The 18649-nt window shown below is 40.9% G+C and overlaps 1 protein-coding gene across 1 annotated transcript; it reads right to left on the bottom strand.

Annotated features, from left to right (window-relative positions):
* Positions 1-8470: 8470 nt before the first annotated feature.
* On the bottom strand, positions 8471-18309 carry RFXAP (regulatory factor X associated protein). The gene is made up of 3 exons (XM_007960150.3): positions 17569-18309; positions 12006-12113; positions 8471-9925 (listed from the first exon to the last, which is right to left on the bottom strand). The coding sequence occupies exons 1-3, from the start codon at positions 18166-18168 to the stop codon at positions 9815-9817; spliced, it is 819 nt and encodes a 272-aa protein (XP_007958341.3). The 5' UTR covers positions 18169-18309; the 3' UTR covers positions 8471-9814.
* Positions 18310-18649: the final 340 nt, after the last annotated feature.

The raw sequence follows: 18649 nt of genomic DNA, 5'->3' as shown, positions 1-18649 counted from the left end.
TGTGTTATTTGGAGAGAACGCTTGCAAGTGGCAGGCTAACTTCTCTCTAGTCTCATCATTTAGGAAGGAAAAGCCTAAAAATTATCAAAATAGGCCAGGAGCAGTGGTTCACGCCTGTAATCCCAGCACTTTGGGAGGCCGAGGTGAGTAGATCACCTGAGGTAGTTCGAGACCAGCCTGGCCAACATGGTGAAACCCTGTCTCTGCTAAAAATACAAAAATTAGCCGGGCATGGTGGAGGGCACCTGCAATCCCAGCTACTCAGGAGGCTGAGGCAGGAGAATCATTTGAACCTGGGAGGTTGAGAGGTTGCAGTGAGCCGAGATCTTGCCATTGCACTCCAGCCTGGGCGACACAGTGAGACTCTGTCTCAAAAAATAAATACATAAATATTATCAAAATGATCCACTGATGTTTAATTTCAAATATTCCCAACATCATACTGTAAAAGTGTTTTGTCTTTTTTGATGCCATAGTAGTATATACTTCCTTATACATTCAGTCTTCAAGCTAAATATACCATTTTACAATTCATTGTTGACACACTTGCTTTTCTTGACTCAGTTATTTTAAAACAAATTAAATATAGCCCATCACTACATGACTGTGGAAAGTGAAATTTGTCTTAATAAAATATTTAAAGGTATACTGAAATGATTATAGTACAATGTTTAAAACGTTGATATACAATAAAATATTACTTAAAATCATTTCTTTCATACATGATGAAAAAAATGTTAAATTGATGATTGTTTTCTAAAGGAGTTGGTGAGATTATAGATTACTATGAAAGGCGTTTGCAAACAAAAGTTGGCAAAGTTACTATTTGTTTTTCCTGGTTTGGCATAAAAAGGAAATACAAAGCTCAGTGCTGAAGGACAAGAGAGAGCTCTCCATCTTGCTGAAGGAGTGGAAAAGAACTAAAAGGATGGAAAGAACTTCTGTGAAACAATGATCCATTAGCATTATACCATGTAAATCATGATGGCTTGAAGTAAAGGAGAGAGGCAGAAATAGGCAGGAGCTTGGAGGTAAAGGGTTTTACATACTAAACTGAGACATTTGGACCACAGGTTCTTAAATCTACAATGACAGTTTAAAGCATTGCTACTGGTTACTTTAAAAAGCAACAGTCTATGATAGACCCTCCTTGGGGACCCCTGAATCATGATCCCCCCATCCTTGCTCCAGACACGCTACAGATTGCTATGGAAAATCGTGTCGGAAGACATTTCAGAATTTGGGAGTTTAAGGCTCCAAATTGTCCCACTGCTTATAAGCTTTACGAGTTTGGTTAAGGTTTAGAAAGCTTTGGGTAAGCAGCAGAGGGCACGCAATGTACAATAAATATCACATATTCTAACTTGAGGGAAATGGTTTTTTGATCCAGGGTATGCAATTGGTTGGGTGCGGTGGCTCATGCCTGTAATCCCAGCACTTTGCGAGGCCGAGGCGGGTGGATCAGCTGAGGTCAGGAGCTCGAGACTAGTCTGGCCAAAATGGCAAAACCCTGTCTCTACTAAAAACGCAAAAGTTAGCTGGGTGTGGTGGTGTGTGCCTGTAGTCCCAGCTACTCAGGAGGCTGAGGCACAAGAAGAGCTTGAACCAGAGAGGTGGAGGTTGCAGTGAGCCAAGATTGTGCCACTGCACTCTAGCCTGGGCAACAGAGTGAGACTCTGTCTCAAAACAAACAACAAAACAAAGAGTATGCAATCATTTTTCTTACATTTAGTTACAAGTATTATAGCATACAATCTAGGTGGTCACTATTGTTTATACTAGCTAAGTTTATCTTTTAAATAAGCAAGATACTAAGCAGTGCTTGCCTTAGAAATGTGATGAGATTCAACCCCTAGCACTGGAAGACTTTTATTAATTTCCTGTTGCTGCTGTAAAAAAGTGCCACAAATTTTGTGGCTTAAAACAGCATAAATTTATTTTACAGTTCTTACCCTTACAGTTCTTGAGACCAGAAGTTTGAAATCTGTCTCATTGGGATAATGACAAGGTGGTGGCATGGCTAGTTCCTTCTGGAAGCTCTAGGGGGAATCATTCTCTTGCTTTTTTTTAATTTTAATTTTTATTTTTTTAGCTTCTGGAGGCTGCCTGCATTCCCTTGGCTGGCTGTGCTTTTCTTGAATCTCTCTAACCTGTTGCTTCCATCATCACATCTCCTATTTCTTCTGTAAGCAAGCGTTCCTCTTGTAAGGACACCTGTGATTACATTCTGAGCCCATCCAGGTAATTCAGGTTGATCTCTCTATCTCAGAATGCTCAACTTAAGCACCCCTGCAAAGTTCCTTTCGCCACGTAAGACAACATCAACAAATCCTGGGAATTAGCACATGGATGTCTTGGGGGGCCATTATCCAGCCTATCACAAGACTCTACTACTGATACTGGAGGGAGGCAGGGAAGTGCTGGGTAGAGAAGAGTGGGGTCCCAGGCGAGGGCTCCACCCTTGGGCCTGTGCCCACGGACCTAAGTGAGAACAGGGATTCTTGTTTTTGCACCCAAATGTTGCATTTCCCAAGACCACTCTGGCCTTTCATGCCCCCATCCCATGGCCATATAAACCTGAGACCTTAGCAGGCACAGACACACGTGGCTGAACATTGAGAGGAGCAGAGAAAGAGAGTGGCAGAGAGTGACAAAGAGTGGGAGTGGCAGGGCGGCACGGCAGAGAAGGGAAGAGGCATCTCAATGTCAAACAAGAACGGCCGGACTCCAGAGGAAGAGCACCTTCTCATTCCGTCCCCCGCTTCTGGTTCTGCATCCATCTTGCTGAGAGCCTCCACCACTCAATAAAACCTTGCACTCATCCTTCAAGTCCACGTGTCATCCGACTCTTCTGGTATGCTGGGTAAGAACGTGGGTACAGAAACCCGTCACACTGGACACTGCCCTTACGATAAGGCACAGGGTCTATCAAGCTGATTAACATAATCCATCTGCAGACGGCAGAGCTGAAAGAGCACACTGTAACACACGGCCACCTGGGATTCAGGAGTCACAGCCAGCCATCCCTAGATGCTGCCATTAGGCCGAAGCCCAAAAGCGCTCCCCAAGGCCTCTGCACCTGCCTGTCTGCATGCTCCTCCTATGGGTTTGAGCAACAGGGAGATGAAAGGAGTGAGCCATACCCTTGTCGCATGCCCTGCAAGGGGGATAAGGGAACTCTCATTTCACTAGTTATCTTGTGCTCTAATCAGAACCATCATCAATGGAAGTTAATGGTTAAAAACCATTATCTGTTGTTCATGTTATTAGGTTGTATCCATTTCCATTAACATAGGGTCCTTCTTACAGCTGTCAGCTGTCCAATAAACCAAGAATTTGACTAACTTACTGTGTAACTATGGGAGGTTTTACTTCAGTGACCTCCAGTGAGCCACACACATCCCAGTGTTGATGGCCACCCGCATGACTTTGGGTTAGCTATGTGACCTAATTTGGCCAATGGCATGTTAGCAAGTATCAAGGGAAATTCTCCCCCAGTAATTCAACGTGAGTCCTTTTCTATTTTCCCGAAGTGTCGGCTGGTCTGAGAAATAAAGGGAAAGAGTACAAAAGAGAAATTTTAAAGCTGAGTGTCCAGGGGAGATATCACATGTCGGCAGGTTCCATGATGCCACCTGAGCCGTAAAACCAAAAAGTTTTTATTAGCAACTTTCAAAGGGTAGGGAGTGCATGAATAGGGGGTGGGTCACAGAGATCACATGCTTCAAGGATGACAAAAGATCACAAGGCAGGAGGTCAGGGCGAAACTAGAATCACTAATGAACGTCCATGTCCAGCTGTGCATGCATTGTCATTGATAAACAAGGTTCAAGAGCAGAGAACCGGCCTGACTAGAATTTGCCAGGCTGGAATTTCCTAATCCTAGCAAGCCTGGGGGCGCTGCAGGACCCTAGGGCGTGTTTCATCCCTATTTATATCTGCATAAGGCAGACACTCCCAGGGCGGCCATTTTAGTGGCCCCACCCTGGGAATGCATTCTTTTCCCAGGGCGGTTAATTATTAATATTCCTTACTGGGGAAAGAATTCAGTGATATTTATCTTATCTTATTACGTTTTCGGTAATAAGAGAAATATGGCTCTTTTCCACCCGGCCCACAGTCAGACTTTAAAGTTATCTCCCTTGCTCCCTGAAAATTGCTGTTATCATGTTCTTAAGGTGCCAGATTTTATATTCAAATACACATGCTCTACAAACAATTTGTGCAGTTAACGCAATCATCACAGGGTCCTGAGGCGACATTCATCCTCAGCTTACAAAGATGATGGGATTAAGACATTAAAGACAGGCATAAAAAATTATAAAAGTATTAATTTGGGGAACTAATAAATGTCCATGAAATCATCACGATTTATATTCTTCTGCTGTGGCTTCAGCCGGTCCCTCCATTCGGGGTCCCTGACTTCCCGCAACAAGCAAGCATTATGCAAGCAGAAGTTTGAATGAGTACTTGCACTTTGGGGCATGTCTTCTTGGAACGTTACTCTTGGGAGCAAGCCCCCATGCTAGACTACTGAATGAAGAGATGTCTGTGGGCCAGGTGCGGTGGCTCACGCTTGTAATCCCAGCACTTTGGGATGCCAAGGCAGGTGGATCACCTGAGGTCAGGAGTTTGATACCAGTCTGGCTAACATGGTGAAACCCAGTCTCTATAAAAATTCAAAAAAAAAAAAAAAAAAATTAGCCAGGTGTGGTGGCACATACCTCTAATCCTTGCTACCCAGGAGGCTGAGTTGGAGAATTTCTTGAATTCAGGAGGCAGAGTTTGCAGTGAGCCGAGATCGCAACATTCTTTTCCAGCCTGGGCGACAAGAGCAAAACTCCATCTCAAAAAAAAAAAAAAAAAAAAAAGATGACTATGATGGACAGAGGTTCTGGAGAAGGGGCCAGCAGAATTTCTAAAGGCCCAGATAGTAAATAGTTTTGGCTTTGTGGGCCATGTGGTCTCTGTGATTGTCACAACCACTCAGCACTGCCACTGTAGTGCAAAAGGAGCTATAAATTATACATAAGTGAATAAGCGTGGTTGTGGTTATGTTCCAGTAAAACTTTGTGGACACTGAAATTTGAATTTCATATAATTTTCACGTATCACAAAATATTTTTGTTTTGAATTATTTTTCAACTATTACAAAATGTAAAAGGAATTTAATTACTGAAAGTGTAAAAATGACAAAAACTGAGCATGGGTTGGACTGGCACAGGGGCCTTTGGTTTGAAGCCTCCAGCTGTGGAGGATGATGGGAGGTCCTCTTGACTGTCCAGTCACAGCCATGCTGCCATCTGAATGTGGCCTCATGAGATGCCCCAAGCAAGACTACCAGAAGAAACTCTCAGCTCAGCTCAGCCAACCCACAACACTGTGAGGAAAAAGAAAAAAAAAAAAAGTTATTTGAGCCACTGTGCTGTGGGGCTTTTCAGTTATCTAACACACTGAAACAGTAGGAAAGCTGTAATTGTGCCTATCATTCAGGTGTTTGGAATGTTGATAAAACTTTGCCTGCTGTTCATCAAGAGGTCTCAGATAAGCAGCTTATCACAAAATACAGGCAGTACCTGCAGTTTATGATACGGTTGCTACTCTGGTTCTGATCAGTATCTTGTTCAACTTGCTATGCCTGTATGTCAGCTATTTAAGAGATTTCTGTTCTTGATTTTCCAAGAACACGTGAGAAGCCTTGCCATTTTGGTTGCTAGAAGTAAACCCATCAATTCCTGCCTCCTATTGATAGAGGTAGGAGATAGCCAAATGCCTAGGCAGATAGGGAAGGGTACCAGAGAACCTCTTACCTGTCCAGGTCATTGCGCTCAGGGGGCTTGCCTAAACACGCCCACAGTGAAAAATTCTTTCCCTTAACACGTGCATAATATGGGAAATAAGTCATTATGGAATGGTTCAGACTAAGGGCCCATATGTGCACTGAGGGAATGGGGCAGAGTCACCAGGAATTCATGCCTTACCCAGGGGAGGGGCCTGGTCTCTTCAGCTTGTTTGTGGTGACCTGGTATTCAATTTGTGAGGTGGGAGCCTACTGGTGGGACCTCGCCCCCCACCCTTTTTTGGTGAGAGCTTTCTTTTTGCTTAGTAAATTCTGCCCTCCTCACCCTTCAATGTGCCCTCGCACCTAATTTTTCCTGGCTGTGAGACAAGAACCCAGATTTAGCTGAACTAAGGAGCAAAAAATCTTGCATCACTATTACTAACACTAGGGGTGAGCTATTACATTTCCCAGCAAGGGCATAGTGTAGGCAGTCAGGCAGCACTGGCCTCTGAGGACACTGCCATTCCTGCCACTGCTGTGCTTGGCATAGTCACCACAGTGGCCCCAGCATCTGACCTTCAGCACATAGCCGGAGAGACACTCAGGGACTGGTGAGCTGCTGCTCAGAAAGCACTCAGCAGTCAGCCTTCCTCTCCAAACTGGGTACCTGAGAGTTGCTCTGAATGTCTCAGTTCTAAGTTGTTCTTGCCCTTCAGAATGGGCAATGCCCGGCCTGGGCAGGGGCTAGAGTCACTTTCAATTGCTAACAAAGCAGGACATGTTGAGGAAAGTGAGATACTGGGTGGACTGTATAACTCATTAAAGGTAGCAAATGTCTGGGACTAATTGCGAAAGGCAATTGATTCTTTGTTGTTGGCATTAAAGAGGTGAACAAGAAATAGAGACACAGTAACATATCATTTGGGCATGTTATCCAGAGAAGGGCACCCAGATAAGAGATCAATGTTTGTTTTTTCTTGGACAAGCACTTCCCTGGCCAAAAGGGTCCATCTAATTACCCTAAGAGGCAGGGTGTACATGTCATGATGGATAGTTTAAAAAGAAAAGGCCGGCTCTGCAAGTACAAGAGAAACTCAAAACTAAGAGTCTCAGCACACCCTGCTATGAAGCAAACTTGAATTTCCATACTGGCAGACCATTTTAGGTTTTCTTAGAAAAATATTGATGTCTCTAATACTCAGTTTCCCTCATTTTTTTTTTTTTGTTTTTTTTGTTTATGGAGACAGAGTCTTGCTGTGTCACCCAGGCTGGAGTGCAGTGGCAGGATCAGGGCTCACTGCAGCCTCAACCTCCTGGACTCAAGCAATCCTCCCACCTCAGCCTTCTGAGTAGCTGGGGGCACAGGTGTGCACCACCATGCCCAGATGATTTTTGTATTTTTGTAGAGACAGGGTTTCACCATGTTACCCAGGCTGGTCTCAAACTCCCGGGCTCAAGTGATCTGCCTGCCTTGGCCCCCTAAAGTGCTGAGATTGCAGGTGTGAGCCACCGTACTGGCTGGTTTCCTTCATTTTCTGAAAAGGACTGCTGTCACAATTACCCTCACTGTGCCCCCACAAGTTTCTGCAGATGATTTTAATCAGCATGATGGTGAAGTGCAGGTATGCATATATAGTTTAATGATATAACCATATTGCCATAATAAACACTAACAATTTTAATGCTAATATGTAATGTTCATTAATATATTACTATTAACATATCCTGCTGCTTATTAGATTTTCAAAGGCAACCGGTATAAAATCTGATTAGTGCTGACTATGGTCTCCAATTTAAGAAAAGTAAATCGTTCGAGGTGTAATTTATAGGAGGAACACAAACAAACTCCCGCTAGTCATAGCTTGTCTTCTGGCTTCTTCCTCAGCTTTCCATTTGGGTGTTCATGCTGCACATACTCTCGGGTCCTCTAAAGCCCAAGCTACAAATAGCTCATAAAAATCGGCGTCTGTGCTTATGGAATACATCTTAAGACAGGCTACATCTTTTTCTGCTACTAGGGTAAAGCTCTGAAGAGGAAAGATTTATTTTGCTGCAGTAGATGATTTTTTAGAAAGTTCATCTCCAGTGGTTTAGAATAATCCAAACAACTAATGGAAGATGGAGTACTATATGTCAGGGGTAATCGGGGAAATAGCTCATCTTTTGATTGAAAGGTGAGATCAACTCACCTGATTATTAAACATGTCAAGTATTTTCATTAAAATGTTTTAAAAACAACTGTTACCCTGTTACCTTCAAACTCAATAAAAGAGGTATTTAAATCAGATTTTTTTTTTCTATAGTGAGGGAAGTCAGTCCATTTTCAAATAAACTGCTATCTGAACACAGGCCCTAATCTATGGACCTTCAACAGTATCTGTGGTCATGAGTAGAACATTAATTTTTCTAGCTAAGAAAGTTAGAAACTAAAGACAGTTAGAAACTGAGGGTATAATAATGATTTTTTAAAATACTAAAATTTCCATTTCAATGAGTTACACAAAAGCAATTAGAACTATTTGACAATATTCATATTAATCATATTTTCTAATTCTAGAAAAAGAAATGGGACATTATAAATCAGTAAACATTTGAAAGATTCCAACTTGAGACTTTTAAAACCAAGACTAGAATTCCTCTGCGTCTAGTAAGAATAAACTAAAGAACAGAATAAAGAAATCAGCCAACTCAAAGGTCAACAACTGGACTTTAATGAATTAATTTTGTTAAAAGCATTTTGAACAGATATGCAAGTAAAAACACACACGTTAAAAAAATGAACAAAAACATTCTTGCTTTCCATAAGTACTTCTCAGAACAGCCATGATTAAGTTTAACTATATATAGAGTTTAAAAAACAAGTAACAAATTTTTGTATAAACTTGAGACACATACATTTATATCCTAATATTGGATATATTCTCTTGACATTTATTTGTTATTCCTATTGGTAGGTTTGCCTTTTTAAAAGTTTTAAAGTTTTCCTAGTAGAAAGTATAAGAAAAAAGTATCCAGATTACCCATCCTTTTTGAACATTACTTAGGAATAGCAGTTTTGAGATAGCTCAATTGTGAAAAACAATGACAAAATGCTGGACTGTTAGTTTTATTTTCAGGATCTCCTTTTTGAAAAGGATCTTTTTCATTTTGTTTAATAAAAATAAGTATAAGAAAAATAATTTTGTCTTGGCATTGGTGGGCTGAGATGTATACTGTTCACAAATTCAACAAACAAGAAATATCTGCTTTAAGAGATCAACACTAACAGGTAACATGAAAGATAGAAGCCAACTGTAAGAGACACATCCCAGTGTGCTTAGTTAATCCCTCAGGTTTTACTAGCACACCTCTGAAAAGAGATGCACATCCTAAATTCACAGATATTAAACAATAATCCCTTTCCTTACATCTATATAAAATGTGCTTACCTCTCTGACAGCTTCAGTCTTAACTGCAAAGAAAGGTTATTAAGAGAACCCAATTATAGGTGCCCCAGCTACATGTTAGCACCACAAAATAGCCATCAACATTTCTTAGGAGTGTTTTTGGCACTGTGGGTGAGACAATCCTTAGTATGTGGGACTACCCCTGATACTGCAGAACATTTAGCATTCCTGACCACTCACTAAAAACCAGTGGTTTTCACTGTCACAATGACAATCAAATGGACCCTTGATGAGAACCACTGAGCTAGATGAGTCAAGATTAATATCTATTAACTTTATGACTTCCACAGAAAGTAACTGCTTCATTACCTTCAGTAACAATGACTGAAGAGGAATATATTTTTAAAAAACATTATAATTAAATGTTATTTTGGAAAGATAGGCTGACTTCTTCAAACTCATAGTAATCTGAAAGATTAGATGCACAAAGTGCAATACTTATTTATCCCCAAATGCACACATACATTTACAGGAAAATGTTTATGTTCTACAGGCATATATTATTACCCCATTTATGTTTGGTAAAAAAATATGCTCATCTATTACAGTAAGATAAAAACCATGTAGATGTTCTTGATAAGTTCCCTCACATTGATGCTCCTGGAAACTGCTGCTGTCTTTGCTCCAAAACTTGCTGATTTAATAGTTGTTGCTGTTTCTGTAAAAATTGCACTACTTCTGGACTTCTTAGTAACGACTTAGAAAGAAAAGAAAAAAATTATTAATAGCATTAATCTATGTGATTAGACTGTTTTCATGCTATGAAATTACTCTGATGTGTCCCTACACATGACACAATATTTCACAAACATATGCCTGAATCAAAATCACTTTTACATCTGATGCACTGCAACTAAGCTGCAAACTGAAAATAATGTGATGTCACACATCAAAATACTAAAACCTAAAAATAACAGGTGAAGTCTGTTATTGGTGACTCTGTGCACAAAGGAAACGCCTTCTATAATATGCTAGCAAATATATCTCTTGAAATACGTAAGAACAAAGAGCACTGACCCAGGATTATAGCAAGAAAAAAAATGGAGATGACAGGGAGCTACATGTGAAAATAACAGCTAAATGCCAATTTGTACATACATATAAACTAGTGCTAGAAGTCAAGTTTCTCATTAGCCAACTAAGTCTTCATAAAGAAATTTAAAATTGTGTGTGTAGGTGTGCATTTATATACGTGTATATATAGGTATATACCAAAATTTCAGGAAAAAAACTAATAGAACTGCTCCAAAACATCCAATACCTTTTTGTACACTCATTTTAAAATATAGTTGTAATAATATAACAAATATAACAGACTATGATTAACATATGATTAATATTAGAGACCGGGTCTGTGTTCCCCACGCTGGAGTGCAGTGGCAGGAGCATAGCTCACTCGGTCTTGAACTCCTAGGCTCAAGCAATCATCCTGCCAGTCTCCCGTAATATGTTTTTATAATAAAATACATAAATTTATAAAGAAAAAATCTTTGGCCCCAATAAGTTGCAAAAAGATAAACCGAATAAAGTGAACATACTATCATTAAATCCTGATTTCAACATTATATGTATTTATATCTTAGTACGTTTTCTATTTATTAGTTTTGTTTAAAAATCATCTTAGCTGTTATGACACTGTTGGACATTTAGGTTGTTTCAATTACCTTTTTACTATTTATGATAAATATATTCCTGGCAATATCTTTATGTTTAACTCCATCCATATTTAGGATTTATGTCCTGTAAATGCCTTCATATTAAATGTGATGTCTGAGTCAAAAGGGATGACTCCTGGTACATAATGCCCACTGCTTTCTGAAAGTGCTATACCAATATATAATGCCATTAACTGCAGGAGGATGCCCATTTCATGAAAGTCTCAACATCATTGCATCATTGTGGTAATCGTTTAAACAATTTTCACTTTTTGTTTATTTTTACTGATGTTGAATACCTTTCCATATCATTTAATGGTATTCCGCCTTTTTTTCTCTGTTTGTATCTTTTGCAGTGTATTGAAATCAAAGGTTTTCCTCATCAAATTATAGGACTTGTTGTAATAACCTTTCTTTGCAGTTAAGACTGAAGCTGTCAAAGAGGCAAACATATTTTATATATATATAAGGAAACTGATCATGTTTAGTGATTTATAGGGTGCTCTGTTGCCTAGGCTGCAGTACAGTGGTATGATCACAGCTCACTGCAGCCTCAAACTCCTGGGCTCAAGCAATCCTCCTGTTTCAGCCTCTTGACTACAGCTACATACCATCACACGCAGCAACTTTTTAAATTTTTTTGTAGATGGGGTCTCGCTATGTTACCCAGAATGGTCTCAAATTCCCAGCCTCAAGTGATCCTCCCACCTGGCCTCCCAAAGTGCTAGGATTACAGGCAAGAACCACCATGCCCAACCAGGAATATTTTATGTGATAAAATATCAGCCACAATAACCACAGTCTTTTATACTTGTTGTACATATTTTTGCTCTAGGTTATTGTGCATTTTGCCACTAGTTTTGACTATAGCATTCATTTTTATGTAGTCAAGTTTATAATCTTCTCCCTGTGATTTTGTCTATATAAGCTAAAAAAAATCTCGTTACAGATTTTTGAGGTAAAGTTTTGATTCTTTTTTTAAAACTTTGACTCCTTATTAAGAATTTATTTTGATGTATAGTGTGATGTCATGAGTTAAAATCTCAAAAATCTCAATAATTCCATTTATAACAAAAAACGCTTGTTAACACATTTATAACTGATTTACAAACAGATATTTACCAGTCTTTTTTGATTTAACACTTGTTCTAAAAGAGTAGGTCTTGCAGGACGATCCCCAAAAGATCCTGTTCTTTGTTTAACAATGGAGAGTATGTTATCTGCACTTTCCTGGGATAAATGATAAAAATGCAAAGAGATAAACAGTTAATGTAATAAGTCATGATTACAGGTATTTCAAAGAGGTAATGAAAAGGTCTTTGCATTTCTTCCTTCTTCTTGCCCAGTCTCTGTAATACTGGAAAGTTCTTCATTATAGGCAAGATACTGGCAGTTAATTTGATGTAACATTCCTTCTCGCTCCCTCTCCCACCTGATTTTCAACCTGGGTTCTTTAGTCTCTTGACAGGTCTCAAAATTAATAGTGTGTGATACAGTGTGATAGAGTCACAGTGTGAGAGGTGGGCCACTAAGATTGAGGCAGAGTTACTTGTGAGCTATTTTCAACATTACAAAAAATGCCAAGTGGAATTGACCATTCTCTTTTTATAATGCTATCCAGGCCAAAACATAATCTGCTTGCCTTTGGATGAAATATATGAACTCAGAGGCAAATTATACACTGCTCAATAAGATATCTGATAGCTTTTACCCAGTTAACAACCAAAACAAATGGGGGAGTAGTAAAATATTGTTTAAAGAAGCAATTGATAACCAAATCTTTCAAAATTTAGATAAACTTGCTTGAAAAAGCACTAGTATAGTCTCCTGCCACCTGTATGAACAAAACAGGCAAGTCCTAAAATGATACCATTACCCTGAGATTTAACTGCCCAAAAACAAAATCAGCCGCACTTATTACCAGTCAGGTACTCCCAGTCACCTGACTGCATCTTAAATACTTGCAATTTTGCTGGCATAACAAAATATTGTTTAGCTGACTGAAATATTCTGACTCTTACAAAACTATGCTACAATACCACATCCAAAATTCTTACTAAGTAAATATAAAACTATAAATGTTTTACCAGAAAGCCATACTTTACATGAATTTAACCTCTTTTTTCTTTACTTAGAATATTATCTATGCTGTTTTTTTCTCTTGGCCTTCTTTCTACCAGCCTCTGAGTTATCTATGAGAATATCCTCTTAATCTCTTTCATTATGAGAAGTTTACCAACCTTATATTACAAAAACATTTCATCCCTAAATATTTTAGGCCTCAACACGTAACAGCTGTAAAAAGAAAATTCTAATACCCAGAGGAAACAAAAATAACTTCTTCCTCCCCCACCGACCCCCGAGTTGATTTTATTTATGAGATTCTTTAATTTTTATGTGCAAGATAATGGAATGCTGAAATTGACTTGACGGTACAGTACCCTCCACCCTCACAACCTCACTATGCAAATTCAAAAGTTTAATACCACAAAATATTAGATACTGAATTAGATAGAGAAGCTTGTAGTGAAAATAACCTTAACTCATCTAGTCCAAACTTGTACAGATGTTGGAATTCTTTTTCAAAAACTTTCAATGCTCTTTGTCCTACAGAGTTTACCAACTTTTGCCACACTTCATTTGGTTTTGAATAGCTCTGATATTTCGGTAGAATGTTAGGTAGCTTTATTTAAGCTGAGCTGAAATACATACTCCTTGTGATTTATGCCTAAGAGTCCCACTCACCTCAGAACTATGCCATATAAGTCTACTCCTTCTCTTAAATGATAGCTTTTCAGATATTTAATAACAACAATCCCACCAACAGAAGTCAATTCATTTATCCCTAGTACCTTTATGTGTCTCTCATATAGCACAGTTCTTAGATTGGTGGAGTAGACATTATACACACTTGTTCCTCACTTAACCTCGGCTTGTGTAAGAAATAATTTTAGATACCTTAATTTCTTTAATTTTTTTACCTTAATAAATCCTTCATTGGAATAGAGACCTTAATTTCTAATCTTGCTGCTCATAGCATAGCAGAAGATACCGTCATCACCTGTCAGTCTTACTATAATGATCTTCGAAATAGTCTCAAAATCTATAGGCTCTCAACTTTAACCCACTCCATCAGGGTAGGATCCTCTGCTCCCTCCTAATTATCATTTCATTTAAAGACTCCAAACCCAAATCCCATAGGCTGGCATTCAATACTAGAAAAAAATGGCTTCAAGACTATCTTTCCAAATTTTTCTCTCATAAATTTTCCACTCAACTATTACATTTTAGCTAGAATAGTCCACTTGCTATCTTCACAAAAGTGTTTTCTGTATTCCTACTTCTCTTTCTTTACTAAAATGTGCTTCTCTTTCCTTTTATCTACCAGAATTCTAGGGAAGCAGTATAGTAAGGGGGTAAAAGCGACGGCTCTAGAATAAGACTGCTTGTGTTTGAGTACAGTACTTGCTGGCTGTATGACCTAGGCCAAATTCTTTAGCCTCCCTGTGCCTGTTTCCATGTATGTAAAACATTGTACCTATCCCATTGCTGAAGGGTTGTGAGACTCCATTTATAGCTTAACACAGTGCTTGACACATAAGAAACTCAGCTCATTAAGCATAAACTATTACCCATCCTTTCTGGTTTATCCTGAGTCACATTTCCTCTGCAAAGCCTTTCTGGAGTATCTCAGCCTACAATGATCTATCCTCCTCTGAACTACTAAAACTGGACTACGTAGTTGGCTCTTATTATACCCTGACTGGCACCGTTATTTTCTTTACACTCACTCAGTTTAACAAAGATAAAGACTTATAGATCCTGTTACCTCCTCAGAACTGATAAAGTATCCCACAATATAAGACAAATTGGATAGTAAGCTATTATTTGTTGCTTATAGCAATTAATTCCCTTCTCTAAAAAGTCATGCAAATTGTTTCAAAATAGTGAAGCTGGGTGCAATGGTGAAGTAATCCCAGCTACTCGGAAGGCTGAGGCGGGAGGGTTACCTGAGCCCAGGAATTTGAGGCCAGCCTGGGCAACAGTGTGAGACCAATCTCTAAAAATTAGATAAGTAAATAAGTAACAAAATAGTCAATTATGAGGTTCTTTTTGTGGGAGGTGCAGAGGGAGATTCTAATTCAGTATCTATTTGCCTTCTATATATTTTCCTTACTGTAGATGTAAATGCTAGGTAGTTAAAAAAAAAAAAAAAACAAAACGTAGGCAGCCACAGGTTAACTACTTCTTTCTTGAAAATAAGTATTATTAGGCTGGGTGTGGTGGGTCACACCTGTAATCCCAGCACTTTGGGAGGCTGAGGTGGGAGGATCGGGAGTTCAAGACCAGACTGGCCGACATGGCGAAACCCGGTCTCTACTAAAAATACAAAAATTAGCTGGGGGTGGTGGTGCATGCCTATAATCCCAGCTACTTAGGAGGCTGAGGCACAAGAACTGCTTGAACCCAGGAGGTGGAGGTTGTAGTTGGCAGAGATCGCACCATGCACTCCAGCCTGAGCAACAACAGAGTGAGACTCTGTCTCAAAAAAAAACAAGAAAAAAAAAAAGTATTATTTTTCTCCCTCGCTAAAGAATTCTGAAGCGAATGAGCACCTGTGGAACATACTGAGGAAGAAACTTGATCACTTTTACTAACTTTCATGCTTTTCCAGGTGTTTATTTCTCTAATTCCCCATAATCAGAGATTTGGTAAAACATATAATAAGAATATGGATTGAGGGAGTTTTTAAACTAAGATTACAGAAGTCCTGAGCCCATTAATTAGTATGCAAAATTAAAGTTACATAGTGGATTTTTCTAGGAAGAGTCTTCATTAAGTCACCAGATACTCAAAGGAGTCCTCTTACTCCAAAAGATTGAAACTTAAGGGAAAGAGAAGTCACTCAGTCCTAACCAGTGTGAATTAAGTATGACACACTGGCAACTGTAGATTTTGGAAATATTTAGAATATTATACTTTTTGTTTTTGAGACAAAGTCTTGCTCTGTCACCCAGGCTGGAGTGAAGCGGCACAATCATGGCTTATTGCAGCCTCAATCTCCTGGGCTCAATGGTCCTTCCACCTCAGCCTCCTGAATAGCTAGGACCACAGGCATGTGCCAACATACCCGGCTAATTTTAAAATTTTTTGTTGAGATGGGGGTCTCCCTATGTTACCCAGGCTGGTCTTGAACTCCTGGGCTCAAGCAATCCTCCCTCCTAGGCCTCCCCAAGTTCTGGGCTTACAGGTATCAGCCACTGTGCCTGGCCTAGAACATTACATTTGTAAACAGTTACAAGGTCTAATATTTTAGTAATGGAGCACTTCAAGTTCAGCCGGAAACTAAGAAATTTAAAGACTTAGAATACATCCTAAGACCCTAAGACAGCTTGCAGTTAAAGAAAAAAATCTTTTGACCACTTTTTTCTTTTTTTTAACGAGACAGGGTCTCACTATGTCATCCAGGCTGGAGTGCAGTGATGCAAACAAGGCTCACTGCAGCCTTGAACCACTGGTCTCAAGCAATCCTCCCACCTCACCCTCCCGAGTACAGCTGGGTATACAGGCACTTGCCACCATACTTGGCTTGGATCACTTGTAACAAAATTAAATTTTTCTCTACACTGAGGGATTACATAGCTCTCACAAGAAGAAATATCTGCTCATCTGTGACAGCCTCAAAGTATACCACTAACGATAACAATAATAACAGCAAAGGTTTGCAAACTTTAACCAGTTGCTGGACACTGTGTGAACACTCAGTATGGAATGGCTCACATATTCACGGCAACACTGTGAATGACATACTATTTTAATGCTCATTTTACAGAGTTTCATAACCTATTCAAGCCACACAGCCAGCAAATGATGGAACAGGGATTTGCACCCAGAAGTCCAACTCCAGAACACTGGTTTTACCTTTGACTCAGTTCAAATCAAACAATCCAAAAGTTTTTTGAGACTTATACCCCATTATCATCCTTTTTTTTCCCCTCCTCAGGGGTACTAAGAAAAGGGATATTGAAAACAGGGTACTAAGAACAAGGATACTGAGAACAAGGTATATTAAGTATTGGGGTAGTGAGAACATGAGAACAAGGGACTAAACATAGGGGTACTGGGAACAGAGTTGTAAGAAAAGGGTACTAAGTACAGGGGTACTACAGACAGGCAACTGAGTATAGTAGTACTAAAAATAGGGTACTAGGAAGAGGGTTAACAGAACAGGACACTAAAAACAAAGTACTAAATCAAGGAGTATAACGAATAGAGGTACTGAGAACTGGATACTGAGAATACAGTAGTGAAAACCGAAAGAGATGACTTTCTCAGAAATACCAACTTCATCTAGGTTCCTAAGTCTCCTTTAGCGATGAACCAGACCGAACATTTACACTATGTCCTTCCAGGCATATCCCAGATCTATGACAGCTGTGCCGATGTCACATTATTTTTACTGAAATTTCGGCACCTATCATATGGGTGCAACAGAACTGTTACTGCTTTGCACATGTTGGTATAAACTTTAATTTAGGGCAAACATTCTAATTCTCAACCAGTAACCCAGTCACTGCAACCCGGCCCATTTAGAAGCAATGGGCCGGCCCTGGAGATGCGGTTTGCGTTAAGACTGGGTTTCTTCTTCCACCGCCCACCCCTACGCCTCAGCTAAGTCTGATACCTCGAGTTTGACGTTTCCCGCGCTGCCAGTCGAGGCAGTCCCACCGCAGTTCAGGGCCTGGTCGCTCTTTTTCTTTTTATACTTGTCCTTGTACATCTTGTTGCGGTGTTTCTTGCACATCCACGGCTTCCGCTGCTTGGCCACCTGGCTCGTGGTCTCGCTGCAGCCTTCGTAGGTGCAGGTCTTGCTCATGCTGCCCCCGCCGCTGCCCCGCCTCCGGGCGCCCCCGCTGCTGCCCTCGCCCCCCGAGTGGGTCTCCTCGTCCTCCAGATCCTCCAAACTAGCCGCGCTCTCGCCTCCCCCTGGAGGGTCCGAAGTGTCTAGCAGGTCCGCTTCGTCCTCCCCAGCCTCCTCTTCGCCATCCCCGGCCCCTTCGCACAGGTACCTAACGGGCTTGCCCGCCCCAACGCTGCCCCCGGGGACCGCGGCCTCGTCCTGCCCAGCACAGGGTTGCATCACCAGCAGGGTGAACTGCGAGGCCGCGGTCGCCACCGGGGCTGGCGCCAGGGCGGGAGCTGCAGCCGGGGCTAGGGCCGCGGGGTGGGGCACGCTGCTGGCGGCGCCCGGCCCCGCGCCCTCCGCGACACCCTGCGCCTCCATGCTGCTGAGACCTGGCCGGGGTCCACGACTCCGGGCTTTTAGCACCTGCCTGGCCTAGCGGCACGTCGCAAAATGAAGACTCAAGGCACGTTACGGGAAAGCGCGGCGGTGCCCCGAAGGCGCCCAGACTGCGCCTGCGCGTCAGCATGTGTTCGCCCGCTGGCTGTCATGGAGCGCGGCGCCTCTGGGGGCGGGGCTGAGCGCACAGCCGACGGGACTGACTGCGCATGTGCGGATCCGGCCCCTTCGGCCAGCTGGGGGATTTGCAGACCGGGTCTGCGGGGCTGTGGTTGGAAAGGCAGCGCCGTTTTACCTGAACCTATTGTATCTAAAGCGGTTCAAAGCATCTTCTACAGGAGTTCCAGTAAGCAAATTAAGATTGTTCCTAAGCAGTCTCACGACTTGTAGTGTTAGGATGCTAATTTTATTATTTACCCCCAAACTGCCTGCAAGGGGAGATTTGAAGCTGGGATGTAGTGGT

This window comes from Chlorocebus sabaeus, chromosome 3, assembly GCF_047675955.1.
Source record: "Chlorocebus sabaeus isolate Y175 chromosome 3, mChlSab1.0.hap1, whole genome shotgun sequence".
Taxonomy (NCBI): domain Eukaryota; kingdom Metazoa; phylum Chordata; class Mammalia; order Primates; family Cercopithecidae; genus Chlorocebus; species Chlorocebus sabaeus.
The sequence above is the reverse complement of the archived record's forward strand: the minus strand, read 5'-3'. Positions and strand labels throughout refer to the sequence as shown.

What these genes read in the sequence shown, in the direction of transcription:
- RFXAP (XM_007960150.3), bottom strand. Translation starts at nt 18,168, where the DNA reads ATGGAGGCGCAGGGTGTCGCGGAGGGCGCGGGGCCGGGCGCCGCCAGC. An exon ending in CGGGAAACGTCAAACTCGAG is followed by an intron (nt 12,114 to 17,568) that starts GTATCAGACTTA and finishes CATTTATCCCAG; the next exon opens with GAAAGTGCAGATAACATACT. An exon ending in TGTTAAATCAAAAAAGACTG is followed by an intron (nt 9,926 to 12,005) that starts GTAAATATCTGT and finishes TTTCTTTCTAAG; the next exon opens with TCGTTACTAAGAAGTCCAGA.